The sequence below is a fragment of the Ostrea edulis genome, chromosome 6, assembly GCF_947568905.1.
Source record: "Ostrea edulis chromosome 6, xbOstEdul1.1, whole genome shotgun sequence".
In the NCBI taxonomy this organism is placed as follows: Eukaryota; Metazoa; Mollusca; class Bivalvia; order Ostreida; family Ostreidae; genus Ostrea; species Ostrea edulis.
The window spans coordinates 8352187-8379808 of record NC_079169.1 but is presented as its reverse complement, the minus strand read 5'-3'; the positions used below and the strand labels follow the sequence as shown (position 1 = coordinate 8379808).

The 27622-nt window shown below is 37.1% G+C and overlaps 1 protein-coding gene across 1 annotated transcript in view; it reads left to right on the top strand.

Annotated features, from left to right (window-relative positions):
- The window catches only part of LOC125646141 (calpain-9-like), a 57314-nt gene that overhangs the window by 15442 nt on the left and 14250 nt on the right, over positions 1–27622 (top strand). The window contains exons 17-30 of the mRNA XM_056141477.1: positions 8109–8208; positions 8303–8372; positions 8869–9048; positions 9145–9217; positions 12796–12964; positions 14535–14618; positions 14865–14950; positions 15105–15182; positions 19556–19725; positions 19984–20117; positions 20743–20951; positions 26072–26108; positions 26546–26617; positions 26874–26964. Of these exons, the coding sequence (XP_055997452.1) occupies positions 8109–8208; positions 8303–8372; positions 8869–9048; positions 9145–9217; positions 12796–12964; positions 14535–14618; positions 14865–14950; positions 15105–15182; positions 19556–19725; positions 19984–20117; positions 20743–20951; positions 26072–26108; positions 26546–26617; positions 26874–26964 (1553 nt within the window). The remainder of the gene's footprint in view (positions 1–8108; positions 8209–8302; positions 8373–8868; positions 9049–9144; positions 9218–12795; positions 12965–14534; positions 14619–14864; positions 14951–15104; positions 15183–19555; positions 19726–19983; positions 20118–20742; positions 20952–26071; positions 26109–26545; positions 26618–26873; positions 26965–27622) is intronic.

Here is a 27622-nt window from a genome sequence, read left to right as displayed (position 1 = left end):
ATTAGATAAGTAAGTCACTGTAACACTCTGACAGGTATTTAGATAAGTAAGTCACTGTAGCACTCTGACAGGTACAGTATTTAGATAAGTCAATCACTGTAACACTCTGACAGGTATTTAGATAAGTAAGTCACTGTAACACTCTGACAGGTATTAGAAAAGTCAATCACTGTAACACTCTGACAGGTGTTTAGATAAGCAAGTCACTAACACTGTGACAGGTATTAGATAAGTCAATCACTGTAACACTCTTGACAGGTGTTTAGATAAGTAAGTCACTATAACACTCTGAAAGTTATTAGATAAGTCAATAACTGTAACAGTCTGGCAAGTATTAGATAAGTCAATCACTGTAACACTCTGACAGGTATTTAGATAAGTAAGTCACTGTAACACTCTGACAGGTATTTAGATAAGTAAGTTACTGTAACACTCTGACAGATATTTAGATAAGTAAGTCACTGTGACACTCTGACAGGTATTTAGATAAGTCAATCACTGTAACACTCTGACAGGTATTTAGATAAGTAAGTCACTGTAACACTCTGACAGGTCTTTAGATAAGTCAATCACTGTAACACTCTGACAGGTATTTAGATAAGTAAGTTACTGCTGCCTTGTAAGAAGTATTTAAATAGCTCTATAATGTGCCAGTGAATAGATTTGGTTATTAAGCTTTGTATTTCAGACTCCAAGTTCGTCATTCCATAGGACAGGAGGCGGCGGAAATCTGCCATTTTGACATTGGTGAACTGCCAAATGGTTAGGTCCAATATTGCCCCGCCCCCTCCAACATGTCTACCGCAACCTGTGATATAACGAGTCCCTCACCATATACAGACGTGTGTGTGTGCTCAGACGGTGTTATCGTATCTTCATGTTTAAAAGTACACGAAGTAAATGACTATTAATCATTATTGACATTAGTTTTGAATGCTTCAAATCTACAATGTATGTAATTGTAGTATCTAACTAGCATTGTAAAAATAAACTTTATAAAGAGCTATATTTTATTTATATTTTGAATATGTTAATGTTGTTTGTCATTTTCATTGTTGTACTTACATTATATGTGAAAAATTATTTTATTTTGTGATGTTTACTTTGTATATTGTTTATGTTTACTTTATTACAAATAAAACATTTCGAGTTACAGAACTTTAGTTTGTTAAACATGGAATTTAAAGGATTTTAGATTTTTATGCGCCCCCCCCCCCCCCCCTTCCTTCAAAGATATTGGTTTGCACCTGTCAGTTGGTAGACCACATGTTGTCAGCTCAATATCTTGAGAACCATTCACTTGATGATAATGATATTTCATATGTGGGTTTGTTATCAGTAGAAGAGGTCCCCTATTGTTTTTCAGGTCAAAAGATCAAGGGTCAATCTACTCTGGACATAGGAATATAATGTCCGCTCAATATCTTGAGAACCCTTTGCTTGAAAGACATCAAACTTGGCACACTGGTACATTCTAAGGAGTAGATGACCCCTATTGATTTTGAGGTCATATGGTTAAGGGTCAAACTGGGCATAGGAATATACTGACCATTCAATGTGTAGAGAACCCTTTGTTTGACAGACATCAAACTTGGTACACCAGTACATCTTCAGAAGAAGACCCCTATTGATTTTTAGGTCACATGGTCAAGGGTCAAACTGGACATTGGAATATACTGTCCGTTCAATATTTTGAGAACCCTTTGCTTGACAGACTTCAAACTTGGTACACTGGTACATCTTCAGGAGAAAATGACCCCTATTGATTTTCAGGTCACATGGTCAAGGGTCACACTGGACATAGGAATATATTGTCCGTTCAGTATCTTGAGAACCCTTTGCTTGACAGACATCAAACTTGGTACATCCTTAGGAGAAGATGATCCCTATTGATTTTGAGGTCACATGTTTAAAAAGTCAAGGGTTAACCTGGACATAGTAATATACTGTCCGTTCAATATCTTGAGAACCCTTTGCTTGACAGACATCAAACTTGGCACACTGGTACATTCTAAGGAGTAGATGACCCCTATTGATTTTGAGGTCATATGGTTAAGGGTCAAACTGGGCATAGGAATATACTGACCATTCAATGTGTAGAGAACCCTTTGTTTGACAGACATCAAACTTGGTACACCAGTACATCTTCAGAAGAAGACCCCTATTGATTTTTAGGTCACATGGTCAAGGGTCAAACTGGACATTGGAATATACTGTCCGTTCAATATTTTGAGAACCCTTTGCTTGACAGACTTCAAACTTGGTACACTGGTACATCTTCAGGAGAAAATGACCCCTATTGATTTTCAGGTCACATGGTCAAGGGTCACACTGGACATAGGAATATATTGTCCGTTCAGTATCTTGAGAACCCTTTGCTTGACAGACATCAAACTTGGTACATCCTTAGGAGAAGATGATCCCTATTGATTTTGAGGTCACATGTTTAAAAAGTCAAGGGTTAACCTGGACATAGTAATATACTGTCCGTTCAATATCTTGAGAACCCTTTGCTTGACAGACATCAAACTTGGTATATCCTTAAGAGAAGATGATCCCTATTGATTTTGAGGTCACATTTTTAAAGGTCAAGGGTTAACCAGGACATAGTAATATACTGTCCACTCAATATCTTGAGAACCCTTTGCTTGATAGACATCAAACTTAGTACACTGGTGTATATTCAGGAGAAGATGACTCATTGATTTTGAGGTCACATGGTCAAGGGTCAAACTGGACATATGATATACTGTCCACTCAATATCTTGATAACCCTTTTGCTTGACAGACATCAAACTTAGTACACTGGTACATCTTCAGGAGAAGATGACCCATTGATTTTGAGGTCAAAAGTCAATAGTTGAACTGGACATAGTAATATATTGTCTCCTATATTTTAAGAATTATTTTCTTGATTGACACCAAACTTGGTACACTGGTACAGCATAAGGAGTAGATGACCCCTATTGATTTTTAGGTCACATGGTCAATTCACTCTTGACATAGGAAGATATTATCTGCTCAATATTTTGAATTGATGATACTAGTATCAATTAAATGATGTGTGTGTATAACCCTTTTCAATTTTGCACCATGGGGGGCATATGTGTTTTACAAACATCTCTTGTTACTTAACATTTCCAGTGAAAGATGGGAGGGGTGCACGTCCTACGATTAGAGCTATGCAAAGTATAAAATATGGTTATTTCTTGCTTGTGTAACTGATTAGAATCTTCAAGAAACAGATTATCAACGGATATGATTTTACGGTGTGCCTTTTGTGTGTTATAAAGACTGCGAAAAACTATAAAGATTTTCATTGATGTAAAATTCTGGACCTTAATGACAGCCACACAATGTGACAGTTTTGTTGCAGCGGTGCAGTTTACATAAAAACAATTATACCAAAGTTTACCATACTGTAACAATTATGTCAAAGTACCGTGAACGGAATGACGGAACAAGAATATGTGTGTACAATGAAGTTAGATTTTAACATTGTCTTCTGCCAGAGTGCAAACAACACAGTATATTCAATACACAAAACGAGTTCCCATGATTTAAATCCCTCCGTGCAGAACAACAGGTGCCCGCCTATACTGTGCGCTCTCCGGTGTACTCAGGCGTTCGTACGATATAACATTTTGTTTTTCCGTAGGGGTAAATAGATCACTAACTTGATTCAAATTAAATATGTACTTGCACGATTTATTGGATAGATATCGGGGAGAAGGTTCGTAATTTACTGAAGAAACAAAACGTTCTGTGTTTTTACTGTTTTGTCGGTTGTGGGCAGGTTTTACCATGTGGATGTAACAAACTTTGTGGAGTTTGGAGTTCAGTAAAAAACAAATTGAGGACCAGAGTGCTGTGAGTATACAATATATATGCAACTGGATTGGTTATGTCTGAGATTCTTTTTTTTTTTTTTTCTTGACCAACAGATATACATGGTATTTTTTCTTCTTACAGCCACAGGGCTGTTCTTTTATTATGAAGCTAATTTTGAATGTACATTTAAACTATCTGAGGACACATGTATCGGACAAGTAATTTTACTGTACCATGAATTTATCGGAAAATTGAGAAACGATTGACGGCATGTCGATAAATGTTTTAATTGACCATCATGATCATGGTAAAATGCTATATTTTCCCTTTTTTGGATTAATTTTTCTTTTCCTTTTTGTGATAAAAACTGATGCCAAAGACGAAAATTACGTTTATCAAATTTGCTGATAAAATATTAACAAAATCTAAAATCATTCTTTCACAATACACTACTTTAAAAGTAAACAGGTTATCCTATTTTTTGTAATTCATACATAATAAAGACATGACATTGTTCTGGGTAAGAATCGTCTTAATCTTTAGAAGTTAAACCAATTCTCGTCCAGGTATAACAATACTACTTTGGTCAGAGGATACGAGTCTACGGTCGGCGACCGACGGGTGGGCTTTAAGGGGACAAGGACCTCATTAAGAAACCCTCTGAAATACCCTACCGAGAAAGATAATGTTGTATCGTCCAATTAGGGAACACACACTGCAGTACAGACGTGATAGAATTGTGTTAAATTCTAAAGGATTTCTTTACATCCGCGGAATATGAATTGATACATGTGTGTGTGCATCAGTTACGGGTGAAGATATGATTCGAAACAACACAGGCCCCTTATATCATGTTTTTACTCTCAAAGTTAACATAGGAAGAATTTAAAAACGTATACCGTACGCGTAAGTTGAATATGTTCAAATATATGAATTTGTAAGAGTTTTGACAACACACGTAAAGACCCCCGTTCGTGATTTTCTCTGATCAGATGAGTCCATGGCTGGTCATCAAAACAAATGACCTGGGTATCGTTAACTTATGACGAATGTTCGGGGAAAACTTCAAGCTCATTTCATATGAACTATCATTGTCAACTTGATTAACGAAATTCATTAGGACTTTCAAATTAAAGTTTCTTGTAGAAAGATAGATCCGCAAATTTACTGTTACACAGTTCAGGAGAACGTTTGCTTGTTTTCCTTATTAAGGATGTTTGATACACCAGAGAAATTTGATATTGATGAAAAGTGTAGGATATGTGCAACAATATTTGAAATTGAAAACTTTCAAACTTACTTTAATTATTTAGCCAAAAAATGCAGTTTTACTAGAAAGCAATATGAAAAAATTAAAACCCCTGCTGGACTCGAACCTGCGACCTACAGTTCAGTAGTCGACGTGCTTGCCTACTGAACTACTCAGCTAGGCGATGATTTTGTAAATGAATAGGCAATTATTGCTGATATTTATATTTTCATTCATGTTTTGAAAGGAAGTCAGCCATTATGACGGTGTAGAGTACCTCCTTAAGTCTCATGTCGATGATTTCCCTGCTTATTATCCTAAAGTAGATAATTATAACGTCGACATATTCCACAGTGAAATTTTCAAGTTGTATGTCAGCATAAAGATCTTTTATGCTGTCTTTACTTGTAACCGATATGTGGCATGGCAGGGGCGGATCCAGGGAATAGTATATTGTCTGCTTCTTAAAAATCGAGTACGAAGTTGAAGCCCCAGAAAATTACCCATCAAGCAGTGAGGGAAGGGTGTTAATTACCTTGTCCGTCAGTAAAATATAAAAAGCAAGTCGACATAATTAAAGGTTACACATTATGCCACTAGACAATAGGGATTCCTCTGTTCCCTGTTTAAAATTCGTCACGTTGAGAGAATTTATTTCATGAATGTCAGACGTAATATAATGCATCAATCGACGCATATCGATGACTGAGACATATTAGAAGTGAGAGATTAACCGTTCAGTAGGTATTGTTCTGCGAGTGAATTCAGGTCAGGTAAAACTGTTCCTGCAGTATATTGTCACTAATGCCATTTTACTATAAGTATGTGAGAGACAACGATTATTCTAATGCAAAATACCGTAATTATAACCGGTTCTCAAACACATAACGGATCATTAACAAATATCTAAAGTAACGATAGAAGTGAAAGGCGTAACATCACGCAGGTTAAGTATACGTAAATGGTTTGTGGGAATGTCGACCGCTGAAGTGCAGGAGATATTTGTAGATGTCTTACAATGGAAAGTCCCAGGAGGAGAGTGACGTCATTTAATTTCCCTGTGACGAGGTACACGGAACCTAATGAATACCGGAATTACGTCACGAAACTGGAACCTAGCAGTCCAAGACACGACCCACCTACTTCCATGGTAATTCCGTTGCTAGGCAATAAAGACAAGGAAACATTGACGTTTGAGAGAATTCATGACATTTGTCTTCAAAAGTGAGTAATCGATTTTCTGTAATCAATAACCATTGATTTTATGCTCTGAAAATTCGGGGGCATACAGTTATAGTGTTTGGTCTGTATGTCTGACCGCAACACCAAAGTTTTTGATCTCGTGACCTTGACCTTGGGATTTGACCAATTTTTGAAAAACTATAACCTCGGTTATTATCAAATTTGCTGCCATATGGGAGCATCAGTGCCCCACAAACACATCTTGTTCATTAAACTAATCATATTTATGCCCCCCTTCAAAGAAGAGAGGCATATTGGTTTGCACCTGTCGGTCGGTAGACCACATGTTGTCCGCTCAATATCTTGAGATTAATGATAATGATATTTCATATGTGGGTTGGTTATGAGTAGAAGAGGACCCCTATTGTTTTTCAGGTCAAAAGGTCAACGGTCAATCTACTCTGGACATAGGAATATAATGTCAGCTCAATATCTTGAGAACCCTTTGCTTGAAAGACATCAAACTTGGCACACTGGTACAGCTTAAGGAGTAGATGACTCCTATTGATTTTGAGGTCATATGGTCAAAGGTCAAACTGGATATAATATACTGACCATTTAATGTCTAGAGAACCCTTTGCTTGACAGACATCAAACTTGGTACACCAGTACATCTTCATAAGAAGATGACCGCTATTGATTTTTAGGTCACATGGTCAAAGGTCAAGGGTCAAACTGGAGATAGGAATATAATGTCCGCTCAATATCTTGAGAACCCTTTGCTTGACAGACATCAAACTTAATACACTGGTATACCTTCAGGAGAAGATGACTCCTTTTGATTTTGAGGTCACATGGTCAAAGGTCAAGGGTAAAACTAGACATGGGAATATACTGTGCTCAGTATCTTGAGAACCCTTTGCTTGACAGACATCAAACTTGGTACACTGGTACATCTTCAGGAGAAAATGACTACTATTGATTTTGAGGTCACATGTTTAAAGGTCAAGGGTCAAACTGGACATTGGAATATACTGTCTGCTCAATATCTTGAGAACCCTTTTCTTGACAGACATCAAACTTAGTACACTGGTTTATATTCAGGAGAAGATGACTCCTTTTGATTTTGAGGTCACATGGTCAAGGGTCAAACTGGCCTTAGTAATATACTGTCCACTCAATATCTTGAGAACCCTTTGCTTGACAGACATCAAACTTAGTACACTGGTGTATATTCAGGAGAAGATGACTCCTTTTAATTTTGAGGTCACATGGTCAAAGGTCAAGGGTCAAACTGGCCTTAGTAATATACTGTCCACTCAATATCTTGATAACCCTTTTGCTTGACAGACATCAAGCTTAGTACACTGGTACATCTTCAGGAGAAGATGACCCATATTGATTTTGAAGTCAAAAGTCAATAGTTGAACTGGACATAGTAATATATTGTCTCCTCTATATTAAAAATTGTTTGCTTGATTGACACCAAACTTGGTACACTTGTACAAAATAAGGAGTAGATGACCCTTATTGGTTTTTAGGTCACATGGTCAATTCACTCTTGACATAGGAAGATATTGTCTGCTCAATACAATGTATTTTGAATTAATGATACTACTATCAATTAAATGATGTGTGTATATAACCCTTTTCAATTTTGCACCGGGGGGGGGGGGGGGGGAGGGGGGGGGCATATGTGTTTTACAAACATCTCTTGTTCTCAATTAAAACAGCTGACATTTCAAACATTCACGTGAATGCTTTGCTACATAATACATATCCGTGTGCCCCAGTTGCCAAATATTCAATAATGCGCTTTCACTGATAGTAATGCTTTATATTACAGACAAATATTGTATGAAGACTCAGATTTCCCAGCACACGACAGATCCCTCTTCTACAGCCACAGGCCAAACATAGGATCCATAGTATGGAAAAGACCACATGTGAGCTTTCCCAACCCTCTAAGTTTATACGTATAAGCATTTTGTTTTTTATTTCTTTAGATTAGATTTTATATCTTTGTATTTCATTCCTCAGGAAATTGTCGCTAATCCTAAATTTACAGTTCACGGATTCAGTCGATTTGACTTGCTGCAAGGAAAGCTAGGTAAGGCTGGTATAAATCTGCGGAGACTCACGGCTGGGTTTTTTCTCCTTTTTCCATAGTGGCGAGTCACGTGACTTTAACATGTGATCAATTACACGGGAAAATGGCGACGAAAGTCACCACAAGGGAAAATTCAAACGAGTAAGTATCAATCAAACCTTTATCTTTAAATCTCAGGAACAAATCAAATGGTAGTTCTACGTGCGATACAAGCAGATAACATTGACACAGTTTTTTGTTTTCAGTCAAAAAACTTTCCGACCTCTGCTTCTATCGCACGAAGAACTACCATTTTAGCATATATTTTCCCTGGGAAAATTCTTCAAATGTTGGTATAAGTTATGTGACAATTCGTTATTGATAAAGGTTTAATTGATACTTACTCGTTTGAATTGTGTTGATTTTCGTTGCAACTTTCCCGTGTAATTGATCATGTCAAATTCACGTGATTCGCCATCGTGTTTTTACTCTTCTGACATCGAATGATGACTTCCAGGCAACTGTTGGCTGGTAGCAGCCTTCACGTGCCTCAGTTTGGCACCACAGTTGGTGAAGAGGTGTATCCCCGAAAACCAAGGATTTGGAAAAAACTACGCTGGCGTGTTCCACTTCCGGTTCTGGCGATATGGAGAATGGATTGATGTTGTTATTGACGACCGTCTACCAACCATCAATGGTTAGTCTCCAAATATCTCAGTAACTGTACAGAATTCATTCTTAAAGTTTGTGTTTTACATTAATTACTAATAATAAATTTTACTCGTTTTTCCAGGAGAGTTGATCTACCTAAGGAGTTCAGATGCACAAGAATTCTGGCCCGCACTGTTTGAAAAGGCTTATGCAAAGTAAGCATGTAAAGTATTTTTGTAACGAATGATCACCATAAGTGATTTATTCCCCTCAAATTAAAACTATGCACTATATATGTAGTAGGAATAACTGCAGTGCAGTAATCCGACAAATACCATATGCTTGGTCATTTACAATGGCAACAATATACTAGATTGTTTAATTGATTGTATAGTGTTTAACGTCCCTCTCAATAATCTTTCACTCATATGGAGACGTCACCATTGCCAATAAATGGCTGCACAATCTAGACCTATGCTCGGCGCTTATGGCCTTTGAGCAGGGATATATTTTTATCGTGCCACACCCGCTGTGACATGGGACCTCGGTTTTCCCGGTCTCATCCAAAGGACCGCCCCATTTACCGGTAGTCGCCTCTTACGACAAGCAAGGGGTACTGAGGACCTATTCTAACCCGGATCCCCACTGGAAGCAACAATATAGAATCACCAATATAACAAAGTTTGAATACATTACATGACGTGATGAGTACCAGGGTATTCTGTCCTCTGGGGGTCTGCGTTCTAGTGTTGTACTGCACACTCATTGGGAACATTATACGTGTACATTGCATATGTTTCGGGAGCAATAACTCGTTATATGTGTACTGCCTTTACAGCCAATGAATAAATGACAATATACCATATTTGTGTCAAGACTCACCATGCCATCATTTTGTAGATCTGGTATGTGACCAGTCGGTTTTTATTTCATTTTAATTTTTTGGTAGGAAAGATACTTACCTCCATAATGTTTTTCCCCAATGTCAATACTGGCAGTAATAGACACTTTCTAAATAATCTGTTTAAGAATTGTATTTTGGATAACACTTGTGACTTTATTACACTTTCTTCCAGGATCTTGTTTTGAACTGCACCATTATATTCTGAGAACGTTTAAGACTTGGGTACACTGTAACACGTGACTGTACCGTTAGATTCTGAGAACCTTTAAGACTGGGTACACTGTAACACGTGACTGTACCGTTATATTCTGAGAACCTTTAAGACTGGGTACACTGTAACACGTGACTGTACCGTTAAATTCTGAGAACCTTTAAGACTGGGTACACTGTAACACGTGACTGTACCGTTAGATTCTGAGAACCTTTAAGACTTGGGTACACTGTAACACGTGACTGTACCGTTATATTCTGAGAACGTTTAAGACTTGGGTACACTGTAACACGTGACTGTACCGTTAAATTCTGAGAACCTTTAAGACTTAAGTACACTGTAACACGTGACTGTACTGTTAGATTCTGAGAACCTTTAAGACTTGGGTACACTGTAACACGTGACTGTACCATTATATTCTGAGAACCTTTAAGACTTGGGTACACTGTAACACGTGACTGTACCGTTAAATTCTGAGAACCTTTAAGACTTAAGTACACTGTAACACGTGACTGTACCGTTAGATTCTGAGAACCTTTAAGACTTAAGTACACTGTAACACGTGACTGTACTGTTAGATTCTGAGAACCTTTAAGACTTGGGTACACTGTAACACGTGACTGTACCGTTAGACTCTGAGAACCTTTAAGACTTGGGTACACTGTAACACGTGACTGTACCATTATATTCTGAGAACCTTTAAGACTTGGGTACACTGTAACACGTGACTGTACCGTTAAATTCTGAGAACCTTTAAGACTTAAGTACACTGTAACACGTGACTGTACCGTTAGATTCTGAGAACGTTTAAGACTTGGGTACACTGTAACACGTGACTGTACCGTTAGATTCTGAGAACCTTTAAGACTTGGGTACACTGTAACACGTGACTGTACCGTTAGATTCTGAGAACCTTTAAGACTTGGGTACACTGTAACACGTGACTGTACCGTTAAATTCTGAGAACCTTTAAGACTTAAGTACACTGTAACACGTGACTGTACTGTTAGATTCTGAGAACCTTTAAGACTGGGTACATGAGAACCTTTAAGACTTGGGTACACTGTAACACGTGACTGTACCGTTAGATTCTGAGAACCTTTAAGACTTAAGTACACTGTAACACGTGACTGTACTGTTAGATTCTGAGAACCTTTAAGACTTGGGTACACTGTAACACGTGACTGTACCGTTAGATTCTGAGAACCTTTAAGACTTGGGTACACTGTAACACGTGACTGTACCGTTAGACTCTGAGAACCTTTAAGACTTGGGTACACTGTAACACGTGACTGTACCGTTAGATTCTGAGAACCTTTAAGACTTAAGTACACTGTAACACGTGACTGTACTGTTAGATTCTGAGAACCTTTAAGACTGGGTACATGAGAACCTTTAAGACTTGGGTACACTGTAACACGTGACTGTACCGTTAGATTCTGAGAACCTTTAAGACTTGGGTACACTGTAACACGTGACTGTACCGTTAGATTCTGAGAACCTTTAAGACTTGGGTACACTGTAACACGTGACTGTACCGTTAGATTCTGAGAACCTTTAAGACTTGGGTACACTGTAACACGTGACTGTACCGTTAGATTCTGAGAACCTTTAAGACTGGGTACACTGTAACACGCGACTGTACCGTTAGATTCTGAGAACCTTTAAGACTTGGGTACACTGTAACACGTGACTGTACCGTTAGATTCTGAGAACCTTTAAGACTTGGGTACACTGTAACACGTGACTGTACCGTTAGATTCTGAGAACCTTTAAGACTTGGGTACACTGTAACACGTGACTGTACCGTTAAATTCTGAGAACCTTTAAGACTTAAGTACACTGTAACACGTGACTGTACTGTTAGATTCTGAGAACCTTTAAGACTGGGTACATGAGAACCTTTAAGACTTGGGTACACTGTAACACGTGACTGTACCGTTAGATTCTGAGAACCTTTAAGACTTAAGTACACTGTAACACGTGACTGTACTGTTAGATTCTGAGAACCTTTAAGACTTGGGTACACTGTAACACGTGACTGTACCGTTAGATTCTGAGAACCTTTAAGACTTGGGTACACTGTAACACGTGACTGTACCGTTAGACTCTGAGAACCTTTAAGACTTGGGTACACTGTAACACGTGACTGTACCGTTAGATTCTGAGAACCTTTAAGACTTAAGTACACTGTAACACGTGACTGTACTGTTAGATTCTGAGAACCTTTAAGACTGGGTACATGAGAACCTTTAAGACTTGGGTACACTGTAACACGTGACTGTACCGTTAGATTCTGAGAACCTTTAAGACTTGGGTACACTGTAACACGTGACTGTACCGTTAGATTCTGAGAACCTTTAAGACTTGGGTACACTGTAACACGTGACTGTACCGTTAGATTCTGAGAACCTTTAAGACTTGGGTACACTGTAACACGTGACTGTACCGTTAGATTCTGAGAACCTTTAAGACTGGGTACACTGTAACACGCGACTGTACCGTTAGATTCTGAGAACCTTTAAGACTTGGGTACACTGTAACACGTGACTGTACCGTTAGATTCTGAGAACCTTTAAGACTTGGGTACACTGTAACACGTGACTGTACCGTTAGATTCTGAGAACCTTTAAGACTTGGGTACACTGTAACACATTTTTGTATGTTTACCTGTTTAGATGTTACGGATCATACGAGAACATAAGCGGTGGTCTGACGAACTGGGCGCTACAGGACCTGACGGGTGGGGTGACAGAAACGCATCAAGTGTATGAGAGCCCGCGCCTGATACAGAGGATATTGGACGTATCCATGACAAACGCCTCCCTCATTGGCACATCTATCTCTGTACGTCTCTCTCTCTCTCTCTCTCTCTCTCTCTCTCTCTCTCTCTCTCTCTCTCTCTCTCACAACACGGTACAACATACGCCCATTATACCTTCAGTGCAATATCTGTATCCATGATGAGGAAAAAAAACCCCAGAAAACAAATTGACCTACTTTTAGCCCTAAAGTAGGTCACAATGCACCAAATCAAGTTTAAATGTAAACGAGATATTACTACATAGCTTAAACTCTCCTATTGCTACACCTAGCGGTATCGCTACATCTATCACGGTATCGCTACATCTATCACAGTATCGCTACATCTATCACAATATCGCTACATCTATCACATCGCTACATCTATCACGGTATCGCTACATCTATCACAATATCGCTATGTCTATCACAATATCGCTACATCTATCACATCGCTACATCTATCACGGTATCGCTACATCTATCAAAATATCGCTACATCTATCACAATATCGCTACATCTATCACAATATCGCTACATCTATCAAAATATCGCTACATCTATCACAATATCGCTACATCTATCACAATATCGCTACATCTATCACAATATCGCTACATCTATCACAGTATCGCTAAATCTATCACACCATCGCTACATCTATCACAATATCGCTACATCTATCACAGTATCGCTACATCAGAGTATCATAAACAATTGTATGAAGGCTTGGACACGATTTGAACTGGAAATTTTCTAATTAACGTTTTTCATTTTTAATATTTAGAATGCTTAACTAAGGTATTTCTAATGGTCAACAAAATTTTGAATGTTAGCTGTCGATGTATATGGGAGATACAGAGCTCACAATTCTTTGAAATGTAAACGAGGCTCGTGCCACGTTTTTGTGTACATACGTTGAATATACTGGTTTTAGTATCGTTTGAAGCAATTTTTTTTCAATTTACATGTTAATTCTTAACAAAATTAAATAGTTTCTAGTGTTTGGCACATCTCATTTTGTTTTAAGCATGCTATTTCTATCAAGTAATGTATATGTAAACAAAAACATGGCACGAGCCTTGTTTACATAACAAAGAATTGTGAGTGCTGTATCTCACTTGTAACTTAAGTGGTTATTAAGATTTTGGTTCGCCATTAGAAATAATTTAGTTTAACTTAATACACCATTTCACGAAGGAGATAAAGGTGGCGATGTACATAAATAATATCAGAAAATTTAGATTTTATGAAAATTAAACGAGTCTCTAAATCTTTTCATATATCATACTTTCATGTTACTAGAAAGTAATGTATATCATGTATGTAAAAGTATTTGAATCCTGACCACACAAGTTGGATATTATAAATAGAATATCCAGTTGTGAAATATTTTGTACGTGAAATTAACAATGAACATTTGATAGAATGTTAATATTGATAACCAAAGAATATCTAGTATTGTGTGTTTTAATTTAGCCTTTTCAACTAGAACCAATTGATTCAAATGCTTGCTTTTCTATAACCATATACTGACAGATATGTCATGAAGACAAAATTGATACCGCATACAATTATCAAAAGTTCTTTCATGTTTGAGACTCTGTTTTTCAGACAAATATGACACAGGGTCAGAGAAAACGGTTATCGAACGGTCTCGTGACAGGCCACGCCTACAGCGTCACGGGTTATGCCCAGGTGAGTTTAGGAACGGTGACCATCTTTGTGTAAGTTTAAAATTTATGATATGAACTATTCTTCTATTTTTCTATCTTATAATGATTATGAATACCGACGACACGAAAAATGCAGGTTGATTTTTGATCAGGACATTTTTGCGACATTTTTCTAAAAGTTGCTAATGAAGTATGCTGACATTTTACCTCTAGGGGGAAAAAATAACAAAAAATCACACTGTGAATGATATTCGATGAAACATTTTAGATTCCCGTGAAGAATGGGACGATAATTCTGATTCGACTAAGGAACCCGTGGGGACATTTTGAGTGGAACGGTGCTTGGAGCGACGGGTAAGGCTAGTCCACAAGTTTAGAAGCAATTTGTCTTAGTTCTATTCATATTGTCTAAAGTACTTGTTTTGTGGGGTTTTATCATCATTGTATCATAGATATCGTATGGAACTCTGAACTTTCAAGATTTTGAGATCTCTTTTTCCCTCGCCAGATCACCTCATTGGGGAGCTTTAACTGAGGATATTTGTCGAAGATTGAGACCAACGAATTCAGAAGATGGAGAATTTTGGTAAGATAAAAGTGCGATACATAGAATATTATAAAATTCTGCCCTCGAAAATTCTAAAGATATTAATCTAAATACTGCATTACTTTAAACTAGTATCAACCTACTGTCCGTTACGTGAGTAACCGTTACCCAACATGGCGACGACAGAAAAACTTGTTTGATATGAATATTATCTTGGCGTTCAAAGCTGCCATGCTCTTTACACATAATATGCAAAATATGAAGCGATGACGGTATAAAAACTCAGGGAAATTAGATGGGGACTTTGTTTCAAAACTTGATGATTTCAGTTTCTGACACGAAGTTTAGAAGTAAATGTCGGTTACGTCATTCCTAACGTCAGTTACTAATACTACCGTGAACAAAATTTCATAACGGAGTGAAAGTTCCATGACAGAGTCATCTTCACAAGTCAAGGGTTATTAATTCGTTACCTCGCACTAACCCTTGACATCAGTCACCATTCAAAGCATGGGCTCGAGATGGAGGATATGATTGGTATTGCAGCCTGTAGCGTGGAGCCAATCAGACAACGGCTTTTATAATCGGTCGGAAACGAAACTAAACACGCATGGCGCAGCATCGGCAATATGGTGTAGAATTTGTGACCATCGATTGATTTTTGAAAATTGATTTTTTGTTTTAAAGAAACAATTAGACGAAATTTTAGAATACGTGCCACATGAAAACGATGGATTGCCCAGTATGTTTGTCAATTGTGTTTCAACAAATTATTTAAAATTGAAATAGATCAATATACATGTAAATAGCTACAACATTTAAGGGACGAAAATGTGAATTATCAATTAAGTTACATTTAAAATCAATACACAATGTTCATAATATTAAGAAAAGTACCCCACGTATTAAAGACCATTGTTTACTTTCTGTTTTTGCTCTTACTAAACTTGCATCTTAAACAAGGAATCTCATTGGCTGGTTTAATTTTAGCTTGTTGCGTCATCTTCTATCCCAAACCCATGTTTTGAATGGTGACTGATGTCAAGGGTTAGTGCGAGTTAACGAGGCAATAATCCTTGACTTAAGAAGATGTGGCGGAATCAAAACAGCTGATCAAGATATTTTTTAAAAATATATTAACACATGTACCTTTTAAAAAGTCCATATTCCACACCAACACCAACCCCTAACTCATGGCCAGATTTCATGAAACAGTTTATTCTTATCCAATAGTTTGTCACTGACCACTGTATTAGAAGCAGATGCAATATGACGACCCTGTTTATTTTATCATATTTTTGTTCCTTGCCCTTTATACCCCCTAAAAAGGTTACTGCCGCTCCCTTACAGACATGCTTAACTGTGCTCAAGAATGACAAGGTTTCTCTATAGGCTATCGTATTTGATCTATCGTTGGCTTCCATAAATTTATTTATCAAAAAGACGAAAGGAATGCAATGTTATTGAGAATGCACCTGATGAATTGTACTTAGATTTGCAAATAAAGTTATACCCTCTCCATTTAAACCTTTCATATTCCTAAGGCTGCATTTAATGTTTGTTGGACTGATGGGGACGACTTTCTTTCTCATTCACTTATTGTGTCTCCCCAAGTATTTTCTTCTTCTTCAACAATCTTTTGTTACGACCGTAGCTTGAGAATCCTTTGACATTTAAACTTCAAACTTGGAACATGATTAGGTGGCATTAAGGAGGGGACATGGCTCCAAAATATTTCACCTTGACCCATTTATAAAGTCAAGGCCACTCTTTTACATCAGAATCTGGTCCAGATCTTCTTTAAACATTGAAAGAGGACATCAAAACAAGATTCACTAACAAACTTGTGGCCTAGACCCATTTCTTCAATCAAGGTCAAGTTAAGATGAATGCAACCCAGCCATAACTTTAGAACATTTTGACATGAGGACTTGAAACTTCGAATGATGTTAAGCTGAGATGCACTAGATTACAATGTTTGACCTTGACACACACCTGCATGCATGAACTCCAGTTTGTTTGTCGACTATTTTTTCTCATGCTTAATTTATCATCATGATTGTGGCTGACGATGAAATGGTTCACCGGTGCTTGCTGACATGGTATAAGATGATTTAAGTAGTACCAGACATCTTTGTAGTAAAACATTCAGTAGTTATCGACATCTAATTTATTACTTAACTGACATTATTACATTACAAAACATAGCCGTAATTTAATGTGCCGAGAACATTGAAGCTTTGAACGCTAAGATGGTATTCATTAGAATGCAGTCAAAGGATCTGTGGTGCAGAAGTAGACAAGATCAGGACGTGGTCTGCAGTAACAATTGTTATTATACACATATAAAACTAATACAATTTAGAACCAACATTTTAACTGTTAAACCAACTTTCACACTCGTGATCTATTGACCGATCAACAGTTTACGAACTGTTGACCGGGCAATAGTTTGCCTTATTTCCATTGTCTACACAAGTCACGTGATTTTCGGCCTGCTGCTTTATTTACGTAATGGAGAGGTTCAGTGATTTAACTGATGATGAAATACAGAATTTATTAAATGAAACGCTAAGCAGGGATATGAAAAATGTAATGATTGATTATTAATTCGGATATTGATTATTAATTCGGATATTGATTATTAATTCGGATATTGGGTATGTTTTCTTTGAAACTAGTTGATAGACGTACGCAATTACACTCTCTTGTTAAAAGTTCGAAGTCGAGACACCATGTGCATCTCGTAAAAACAACCTTTCAAAATGAAAGTGTATAACAAAACAGTCATAGACCGTGTCCCCGGACAATGTTCAGCTGGGTTTTTTTTGTTTTTTTTTTTACCTTCGACTGGATCTGTAGGCTTAAATTCGGGCAACAGATCCGTTCTCGGGTCAAACAAATCAGCTGGTGTACTCGAACCTAGTCAATAACTGTATAATGTAGATCAAGTAGAGAGCAACACGTACAGAGACAGGGAAGGGTTTGGTGTGTCACATTTCCTGCCATGGGCCAAGGCTGACAAGACAGAGGGGGATCACGGTCCAGAGCGATGGTAGGAGAGAAGTTGTAGAGGCCAGAAGATCACGAGCAGCAGAACTCGGCAAGCAGGGTGCTTGGGTGAGATGGGAACTCAACACAACATTACATGGTCGGATCTATGGAAGATTTCCGTTTTTATTTTGATCGTTATACGATAGTCTACCTTCACCAGCAAACATACACCAGTGGGAACTAACAGAAGACCCTGCATGGAAGCTGTATGGGGATAGAAACACAATAACACACATCTTATCCGAATGTATTTACAAGGTTGATACAGATGAAGACATGATGAAGCAAAAAGGGAATTGGCAGGTGTTGTGAAGAAGGAGAGCACTAAGAAGAGAAACAACAAAGACGCTTCATCAGTGAGGTTACAAGGTCAGAAAACAAGAAAGGATGGAAAACAGCTGTACCTGACAGACAGGGAACTGAGGTGAATTTAAACAGAAGACTTGTTTTTCAGAGATAGTTTAAACATCAACGAGACCAGACATGGTGCTGTGGTTTAAACAGCCCAAGACTCTGGTAGTCGTAGAGCTGACAGCGCCATGGAGGGATCACTCTGATGAGGCGCACCAGTCTGAAGTATGCACAATTGATGGCAGACTGCGGGGAGAAGGGCTGGAAGACAACGCTGTTTCCTGTTGAAGTCGGATGCACGGGTTTTCCTGCGCAGTATGGAAGCTGTTCCAGAGTTTGGGAATGGCGTCATCATTGCGCAGAGCTGCTATACGACAACTGGCAGAGGCAGGCAGCGGAGAGGTCATTTTTGCTGTCGTCGCCATGTTGGATGGTGTTTACTGAAGTAATGGACAGATGTTTAAAACGCGAGACCTTGCACGACTTGCCCGACGCAAAACGGATAAAACTTTTGTAAAGATTTTGAATGTAACGAAAGCAGAATGGCAACAATCAAACCAACACCCTTCTGAGTTTAGTATTTACACAGAATTCTGCAAGGGAGTGTATGTGCAAATGTGTGTACGTCACTTTCCTGCTTTGAATTTTCAAATGATGTTTGAAATAAAAGTCATTTGGATTAATCTCTCAAATTATTATTAACTTATTTCAAATCGACATACATGTAACTTGTAAAGGTTATACAGTCGTTCGTCTTCATTTGCACTTAAATGCAAAACTTCGTTCACATAGAAATATCCCTAGTTTTACGAATGACCCTATAATGTTGTTCCATAATAGGAGGTTGTTTTTTATCACTTTGCCCACTGGTAGCCTTTGATTCCATCATTCGGAGATTTTATGTCTTAATTATAATACAACATACCGATACTCTAGGTTCTTTTTTCATTGTTGCTACATCAATGTTTACCGTACTATCTGGCAGCCATGTTTCATTCCTTTTCCAGGATGTCGTTCGTTGACTTTTCTAACATTTTCACCATGTTAGAAGTGTGCCACCTGAGTCCGGAGTGTTGGAGGTGCGAGCCCTCCATCCAACACAGAAAATCGTGGGCAGCAGCTGTGGGTCACCGGGAGTGGCGGCGGGGGTACAACGCGGGAGGGGCAGCCTCTTCACGTTAGTGTATACCACGAATTCCATAATGATTTGTAAAGAAACAATATGATATTGAATGAAAACCTTCTTACAAAACCCATAGAAGAAATGTACTTATCAAATGCATTATCAACGATAGAAACTATTTTAGATTTGCAGCATAACAAAAAACTAATTGATTTGATATACTAAATGATACTAGAAAAATAGCTGTGAATACGGTGAGGAAGATCTCCTTTAAGATAGAATGAAGTGTTTTCATTACCATTTTATTTGCAGCCCTGTTGTGGCACAACAATCAATTTTACCTGGAGGTGTCGTCTGCTTGTTGCGTTGTCATCTCTCTGATGCAGAAGTACAGACTGTGTGGTGATGACAGACGGTTTCTATCCTGTGGATGTCTTATCTATCAGGTCAGCGCTCCAAAATCATTTAGAAATTCCTCCAATATTATTTAATTTACTTCAGCGTTAGAAACCCACCCATTGAAGGAACACCAAACTTTAGTTTCCTGCGGCGCGCGTATTGCCGTAATATGTTGGTGTGCACAAAATGCATACAATAACCTGTCTCTCGGATCATAAAACAGATTTGAGACTTTTAGTCATAATTCCAATCATCTATATGATATCTTCAATAACTTTAAAACTGAGATCCCAAATTTTTTTATCAAAGCTTTTCTGATGATATAATCCTGCAAAACGTTTCATTTTCGATCGTGTGACTACTACACGATTATATGGAAAGATGGGTCTAAGATTCTTTTAAGATCGTGTACTAGTCAGGTATTAAACTTGAATTAAAAACTATTGAAGTTAATATAATCCAGCTTAATAAGTAATGAAACATTCTCCATGTGGTAGAAACCCCCCCCCACCCCCACCACCACCACCACACACACACACACACACAAAGGGGCGATATTTTTACATTTACGCTGTTGTATTTTTATTACCTCCATTTTTTGTAATGAAATGTTGTTATTTTGCTACTCCATTCCATTCTTTTATGATCAACCGTGGCATTCTTGTGCTGTAGGTACCTAAGGGTCAATCATCCAGACTGACGGCGAAATTTTTTAGTAATAAAGGACTGTACGCCACGACGGGGTTCAAAACAGAGAGAGAAAACGTTGGGTTTTTCAGATTTCCCGCCGGATGTTACGTCATCCTTCCTGTCACTAGCTATCCAAATGTGGAAGGGAAATATCTCATCAGGATTTTTGCATCTGAAAAATGTAAAATGCGGTGAGGAATGGATACCAGTATGTGTCATAAATGTTTCAGTGTATTTTGAGTTCATTTGGGTCGTTACATAAAATGGTTATTGACATCCACACTCACACTGGATGGGGGGGGGGGGGGGGGGGGGGGTCCGTCTGTGGTCTTTGCGTGATTTAAAGCTGATCGACCTTGCAAGGTTCGCTTCCTTGCAACAACTGAGGGTGGATACATTTCTCGGTTTTCAGTCAATGACATTTCTATTGCTCATTCGTTTGCAAAGTTTTTACGTCCAAAAGACGTGACGTCAGATATGATATGTGAAGTCACAATCATCGAGTTACGTAAGCAGATGTGATACGTCACAACGGAATTTAAGCATTCTCCAGCAGATGTGACATGTCACAACTGAATTTAGCATTCTCCAGCAGATGTGACATGTCACAACTGAATTAAGCATTCTCCAGCAGATGTGATATGTCACAACGGGATTAAGCATTCTCCATGCACGGCTGCAACTGAATATTTTTTTTTTATTTTTTTTTTTTTTGCTTAGGACGGGGATTGTGACAATAGAATGCAAAAACCATGCATATTTTTCTTTTGAATAGGACAAGTTGTTTTTAGAGTTGTCCCCCGTGGGATATTGAAAGGATAACACAGGTGCTTGGCGTTTTAGATAGATGTCTTTCAGTAAAGAAACTATTGAATACATGTAGTTCGCTCATAGGAATACAATTTATTATGCATGATTAAAACGTCGAACGCGGAATAAAAGTAGTGTAACATGTGTACTTATTTGATACAGAAGAATCTAAACTGATGAGATTTTAAAGAAATTCCTTGCGATATATTGGTCATGTTGAGCAACTTGTGCACTTGTTCTCTATTAAAAATGATTCACCACGATTTGGATGGGGCTGCATTTTTTTATTTTAAAAATTGCAGAGAAATAAGATGAAAACTATTAATTTGATAATCTTCTCAAATAAAACGTGCACAATTTGTCAAACGTTCAGCAGGCTGTCCAGCGGCCCTAAAATTTCTTTTAAAAATCCCAATTTTTGTTTTGTTTTGCTAAAATTCCTTTAAAAATGTTAAATTCAAGGGGAAATCACAAAAAAGCCCTAATTTTCCCCGTCAATTCCCTTTTTTTTTTTTTTTTTAAATATATATATATTTCTATTCTAGCGATTTTGAACATGCGTTCAAACTAAATTTGACCAGTGAATCCATTTGTCAAGCTGTTTATTACTTGTGACTTTGTGACAAAGATGTGACTATTAAGGTTTTGACCAATGATAGCCGGAAGATGCCCTTCCTGCACGGAGAGTATTTTTTGTGAGTTTCTTTGGTGTCAAAATTGCGAATTTAAGACCATTTTTAATGTCTAAAACTGCCCTAATTTAGTTATGAAATTCCTAATTTTAGCCTTAAATTTTCGTAATTTTAGCTAAAAAAAAAATTAGCCCTTATTTTTTGTCGGAGAATGCTGGACAGCCTGGTTTAGGTATGATATGATATGATTTAATTATTCCAAATTGGGGCCCTCTTGGGCATACAGCATACATGATTGTTAATAATAAATATCACAAATTTCAATGTTGAATGCATATATGGACAATAGGATCCAACAGAAAGCATAAATCCTACTCAAGAGCAAGAACACTTAAAGACCTCCGCCTATACTACAGATTTAATGGCGACCAAAAGCTTAGATATTGCCTCCTCTAAGTGTCCATAACTTAAGATGATATGATAAACATTCTTCCCATTAGATCGACATATCGTTGTGTGTTCAAACCAGTCTTGTATCAAATTTGATTTTAATTTTCTGCAATCTCAACTCTCAACAAAATAGTTCGGGTGAGTTTTGTAATAAAAAGAACCTCTTTGGTTTCCAGACGGGGCAAGTAACATTGCATTTTTATACGCCCGTTTTTATTTATTTATTTATTTTTTGACGGGACGTATAATGTTACGGCGTTAACTCTGTTCGTCCGTAACACTTTGTCCGGGCCATAACTTCTACATACCTGAGGGGAGATAAAGTGATAGTATGTGGAATATTTCTTAAGGTAAGCCGATATGTCTTGACCTGAATCCAAAGGATTACTTACATGGTCACTGAATTTTTTTTGGGGGGGCGGGGGGGGGTCCAGCTCACCATTTTAACATATTTTGTTGCGATAAATTCCTACTTGGTACAAATATTTCTTTTGAGAAGGTGACCCAAGATTTATGTTTAGGATCAAGGTTACAAATGGCTTAAATTAAAGTGTTTTCATTGTGTGTGCAGACCGTAATTTTGACATGTTTTAAACTATTTCGGTTTTTACTACTTGATAAAAGCATTTGTTGTGGATAGGGAATGTACATGTACATGTATATTAATCTTGACCCAAGGTCATAACATACCTCCAAGGTTAATTGCACTGTGGACAGTTGGAATTTTGTTGTGTTTTTTTTTTTTATTTATTTATTTTTATTTTATTTTTATTTTATTTTTTACATTTTTGAATTATTTTTTATTTTATGGAAATGCAAGATTACTTAAGAAATAAGATATCATTTTTTAATGTTGTTGGGATATGACATTAATTTGGTCACGTGATTAAATCCTATAACGCCCGAAGGGCGATATAGTAGATTTGATCACGTACCAACTTCATGTCATATCCCAATAACATTCAAAAATGATATTTTATTTCTTATATTTATATTTTCTATTTTGATTTGTGTTCTTACCGAGCACCCATGATTATGTAGCAGATGACCAAAATAACGATCGTAGTACACAAAATATAGTTCGTTAGAGTTTTATCGAATAAAAAATTAGGAATAATATCAAAGAGAATATAAGATATATATATTTAATTGAAAATGTTTAAAAAAAAAGACGAAACATGTGTAAAATAAAGGTAATTTAGAGCGTAAAGTTAACTGAAATGACGACAAGAAGAGCAGAGTAAACTACATCCGTGATGTGATTTGCTCGCGATCAGCGATGGAGAAACTGGCGTCGGTCTAGCTTACTAAGTTGAAAACGCAATTGTTGATCACAGATTTCGACAGAAATTCAAAGGATCTGGGAGAATTGATGGTGGATATGATGGGTCAAGTTAACGTTAAGCTCTTAGTCAGGTTTTTGGAAAGAAACAACGGTACATATGTTCATCGTTAAGACTCGCGGTTGTAGCCATGCAGGAGACGATTCAAGACAGTATGGCAGATTTAGACAAAGTGCAGGTACGTTGCGTCTTTTATTTACCTTCAGTGTGTGTAAAATAAAATAAAAACGAACTGACGGAGTTTTTGTTCACTTTAGAGATTTCTGTTGTAGGATTTTAATGAAGACTTGCACCGGTACCCTGACATGAACATGTAAATTTTTCGAGCCTCGCTTATGATCATGCCGAGTCATAGCCGTGATGGAAGTTGCCAAGAAACAACAGGTTAACTTATCATCATAAAGTAAATAGGCTTATAACTCTGCCTAGATGTTTTCGCTTCCAATATCATAGAACTTTATTTTATAAATTAGCCATGCAGAAGTTGCAGACGGTATTTAAAACTATAAAATGAAACAACAGAACGATATGTTTAATGTTTATCTTTTATGAATTGATGAAATTTTTGTTTGTTTACAAAATAAACTGTATAAATATCCTGCTGCGTTTATTTCTGTTATGATGTCATTGCAGTGGCGGATCCAGGGTTTACGAAAGGGTGTGTGTGAAAGTCAAGTATTAGCCAAAATGCTTAGCCATTTTGGGTGCCAATCTGGAATTTTACTCACACTATTTCTATTATTTAAATTTGTGGCGAGGGGGGGGGGGGGGGGGCACCACTGCATTGCGTAAGCAAGAAGCCAGGTGAAAATACAGGAACTGACTTTTGAAGCGGTGATTGTATTCATACGCAAGAACAAACTGATCACGTGACCAAATTCATGTCACACGAAATTGAACATCAATTTCATTAGTACTGTCATATAAGGAAGTGCATTGGCAAATGTAAATATGTAAACTTGATTGATGGATAGATGGATGGTGCTAAACTATGAAATATGAAGATTATTGTAGAGTATGAAAATAGAACCTTTACCCCAGGAACCTATATGTTGATGATAATGATTTGGTAGATGTTGACTTAAAGTAAATGTACATATGTAACCGAGGGGTAGAGACGACTTTAGAAATACCCTTTCGGCAAATTTGAGCTGCCTTTTAATTCCAGGGGCAGACAAGTTGTTCCTTAAACCTCGGAAAACCATAACGGTCTGCATCAAGGGCCTCTAACATATCTAATTAATAATAATAACTGATTAATAATAATAACTGATATAATTATATGTCTGGTATAACTATATGTCTGAAATAATTATATGTCTGGTATAACTATATGTCTGAAATAATTATATGTTTGATATAACTAAATTCATAAATCTACAGAGACACCTCTAACATGTCTGAAATAATTATATGTCTGATATAACTATATGTCTGATATAACTATATGTCTGATATAATTAAATTCATAAATCTACAGAGACACCTCTAACATGTCTGAAATAATTATATGTCTGATATAACTATATGTCTGATATAATTATATGTCTGATATAACTAAATTCATAAATCTACAGAGACACCTCTAACATGTCTGAAATAATTATATGTCTGATATAACTATATGTCTGATATAATTATATGTCTGATATAATTATATGTCTGATATAATTAAATTCATAAATCTACAGAGACACCTCTACGGTGGGAGCGATAGTGATGTTCCTGGTTGGGATCTTGATATCATTAGCGCCACGTTAATTAAATATACAACATTAAACATAGGTAGTACATGTAAAGTGTCTGAAAGTCACGGGAATGTTGAATTTTACTTTAAAAACAGGTGTCCCCACGTGTCAGGGTAGGCTTGACACGATGAAGAACCTTTGCTGTTACGACATTCAGTGCTGTGCATTTTTATGGCATTTCAATAAAGCTGGCGACATCCCTGTACGAGTGAAAAATTCTCCAGTGGGACATGAAACAACATAGAAGAGTTTTAATTTTGACGGCATTGTAGTTTCAACTGATACCACTGTTGATTAAGGTGTTAAATATTCATGTTTCTGTTTGTAGTGAACTGGATGATGAAGACACCATGTTATATATCCAGGTAAACCACTATCAGAACAATAATGAACAAAAAGAAAACCTGATAGAAATATGGTGGGGTTTTCGGAAATAAAGATTTTAAACGCAATATTTTGAATTATTCATGGGCAAGTTTTGAACTGTCTGTGTTCATGTGAGTCACGGATAGATAGCCATGCAATGTATATGTTATCAGATGTATGCCAGCGATAAAGCATTTATAAATTTATTACTTAAAAACACTTAGTTTCATTTGGTAGGATTTATGATTCTTTTGAAAATATATATCACCCATTAATAATAATGATAAATATATCCATTTTAAGACAGAATTTAAGTTCAGATATCAGCGTTGAACGTTGAATCTTTAGAATGAAAAGGAAACTTATTGATAATTCAAGGAAAATGTCAATTCTTCCTCTTTCAATAAATATTGGAATACGTTTTGATTATCTACAGCCAGAAGAAGCATTTGTGGACCTGGACGCGAGATACACACTTCACAAACGTTTCTGTGCCCTAACTAAACAGGTAACTGTAAATAGAACTTGCTCTTCAATCAACAAATGGAGGGAATCAATAACCTAATTACATCCAAAATCTAATATTTGTAAGCGTGTCTGTTTTGTTTACAGGCAACTATGGAATAATATAGACAATTAAGATTGAAATACGGGCAGAAGATAAATATTAGAGCACAAACGCAAAAACTAAACATGATGTACATCCCTAGCACACCTGTGTGGCTTACAGATATGTAATGTTTTTAATATTGTTATTCATCTAGACGAATAGACTGGACGCCGTAGGACTACAGAAACTGCTGCAGTCGAGCATGCGCTCTCAGTCTTACTCATGCTGCTTCCATCAGGCCAATAGTAAGACAAATTAAATGGCAATTTGCATTGATACGAGATTTTTATTCATACAAATTTTATGCTCCACGTTGTGAAAACGCTATCCACCATTAAAAATGATAATCAGTTTCTAAGATTATCTCCTCTTTACGGGTTCTGTACATTATCAACGGAAACTAAGTGTCCTCTGGATTTTCCTGCGCTTACTTAAAGATGGGAGGATTATTCTGAGCTTTCAAAAATGTAACAGTACAATCTGAAACGAATAAGGTATCCTGAATCTGTATATTAACATCGTGATAAAATATGGCTTGGAATGATGATCAAACTTGAATTCTAATTGATTCATACCGACGAGGGCCAACACAGTCCATGTAGTTACACACTTTACAACGCTGTAATTTCTTGTCCCCGATAGTGGACATTGTAAGGGGAGAATACCCGGAACTTTCTCGTAAATTCTGCATCAGTTAGTCCTATGTACTAATAAACTCTGTATCAGTTAGTCCTATGTACTAAATCTGTATCAGTTAGTCCTTTATACTAATAAACTCTGTATCAGTTAGTCCTATGTACTAAACGCTGTATCAGTTAGTCCTATGTACTAAACGCTGTATCAGTTAGTCCTATGTACTAAACGCTGTATCAGTTAGTCCTATGTACTAAACTCTGTATCAGT